The 1,577-nt window shown below is 32.2% G+C and overlaps 1 protein-coding gene across 1 annotated transcript in view; it reads right to left on the reverse strand.

The window, feature by feature from the left end:
• The window catches only part of LOC108767209 (uncharacterized), a 3,148-nt gene extending 2,802 nt beyond the window's left edge, over nt 1-346 (reverse strand). Inside the window, exon 1 of the mRNA XM_018516951.1 lies at nt 237-346. Within this exon, the coding sequence (XP_018372453.1) occupies nt 237-346 (110 nt within the window). The remainder of the gene's footprint in view (nt 1-236) is intronic.
• Between the last annotated feature and the right edge of the window lie 1,231 nt (nt 347-1,577).

A 1,577-nucleotide genomic window follows, 5' to 3' on the forward strand; every position in this document is an offset into this window, starting at 1 on the left:
AGGGGGGGGGGAGGGCACCACCCCCCGCAAAAAGTAGATTTTTTGAAAAATCGTTTCACGTGTTTCAGCGAATATCGAAACACTCAATTTTTTAAATGTTACGATGACCGTCCCGGTACATAATTGACACCCTGTATATACATACACACACACATATATGTATATACAAAATATACATAACTTCCTCATAAATAATTTGTCTATATTATAAAATAAGAAATGAAGACAACAAATACCTCAATGTTATTAATAAACATTGTTCTGGTGTTAGTGGCTTCCTTAAACTAGTTTTCATTAATGCTGGCGATATCTTTTTCAAAAGATTATTGTGCACTTCTAATGACATTCTAGTATAGCGGAAAAAGAGATTTTTATCCTTCTTAAGTTCTTTGACTAGAACTGAATAGTCATCAAGAATATCCCTTTGTAAGTTGATAGGACGAACCCACCAACGTCTATTTCTCCACCTCTTATGCTTTCTTTTTTTTCTTAACATACTCGAAATGCCTATTTGTAAAGTTATACACGCTAATAAGACTGCGAGATTTTTTTCAGTGGTAACTTTCATAATTTTTAACACTGTTTTATAGATTAAATACAGTGAGGTTATGATATCTATATGAACAGATCGGCAGATACAATATCTTCAAGTTTTGCGTGCACAACTTGTAATTTTGTTTATTTATTCTTGTGCCACTCTTTGAAATTATTTGCTTATTTTATTGATTGGAACTTATTTTATATCGTGATACTTTATTAAGATAAAGGGGTTATTTGTATCTGTATAAGATGGTATGAGATATACGATACATTTATATCTTATATCTCATTAAACACATTGTGCGTTACATTTAATCTTAATTCTTAATTCCTATTCCTAATATCTAATATTTATTCCTATTCCCCTATTGTGCGCAGGCCCTTATTGTATGTAATATTTTATTAAGGCATTAATTATATAATAACATGTAGGTTATGTTTACATATGTTATAGATATTTAATACATATTTCATATTTATTTTTTATTTAATACATATTTCATATTTATTTCTTATTTCTTATTTTATTTATTTCATATTTATTTCATTTCTTTTGAAAAGGTTTCTCACATTGCATGCATTCTTATATTAAAATTCATTTTAACACTAATTTATTAAATACAATAGATTATGTCAATTTTATTGTTATTTTGTCTAAGATACGTAACCTAAAACTCCTGAAACAAACAGTAAAAATGCGTGAGAACACTAACACAACTGTACAATTCATTTCACACATACGATGGCACTGACGCATGCGCATTGCGCATATATTACTCTATACCTTTCTCTCTCGCACAGATGTTGGCATCACGTTCAGCGCCCTATTCTCCTTCCAGTAGTATATATGGTGTAATTGGAGAGAGAATGAGAGGGGGATTGGCCGTCTCCAACGGACCTCTCTCTCCTTATTGTCGACCACATTTGATACACTCACAGTTGCCAGATCCCGAGCACTGTACAACTGGGGCCCGAAGGTCCGTGCGGTGAAGATTTCATATTTCGACTGGAGGCCGGCCGATTGTTTCATTGAAAAA

Source organism: Trachymyrmex cornetzi, unplaced genomic scaffold (assembly GCF_001594075.2).
Source record: "Trachymyrmex cornetzi isolate Tcor2-1 unplaced genomic scaffold, Tcor1.1 scaffold1206, whole genome shotgun sequence".
Classification (NCBI taxonomy): domain Eukaryota; kingdom Metazoa; phylum Arthropoda; class Insecta; order Hymenoptera; family Formicidae; genus Trachymyrmex; species Trachymyrmex cornetzi.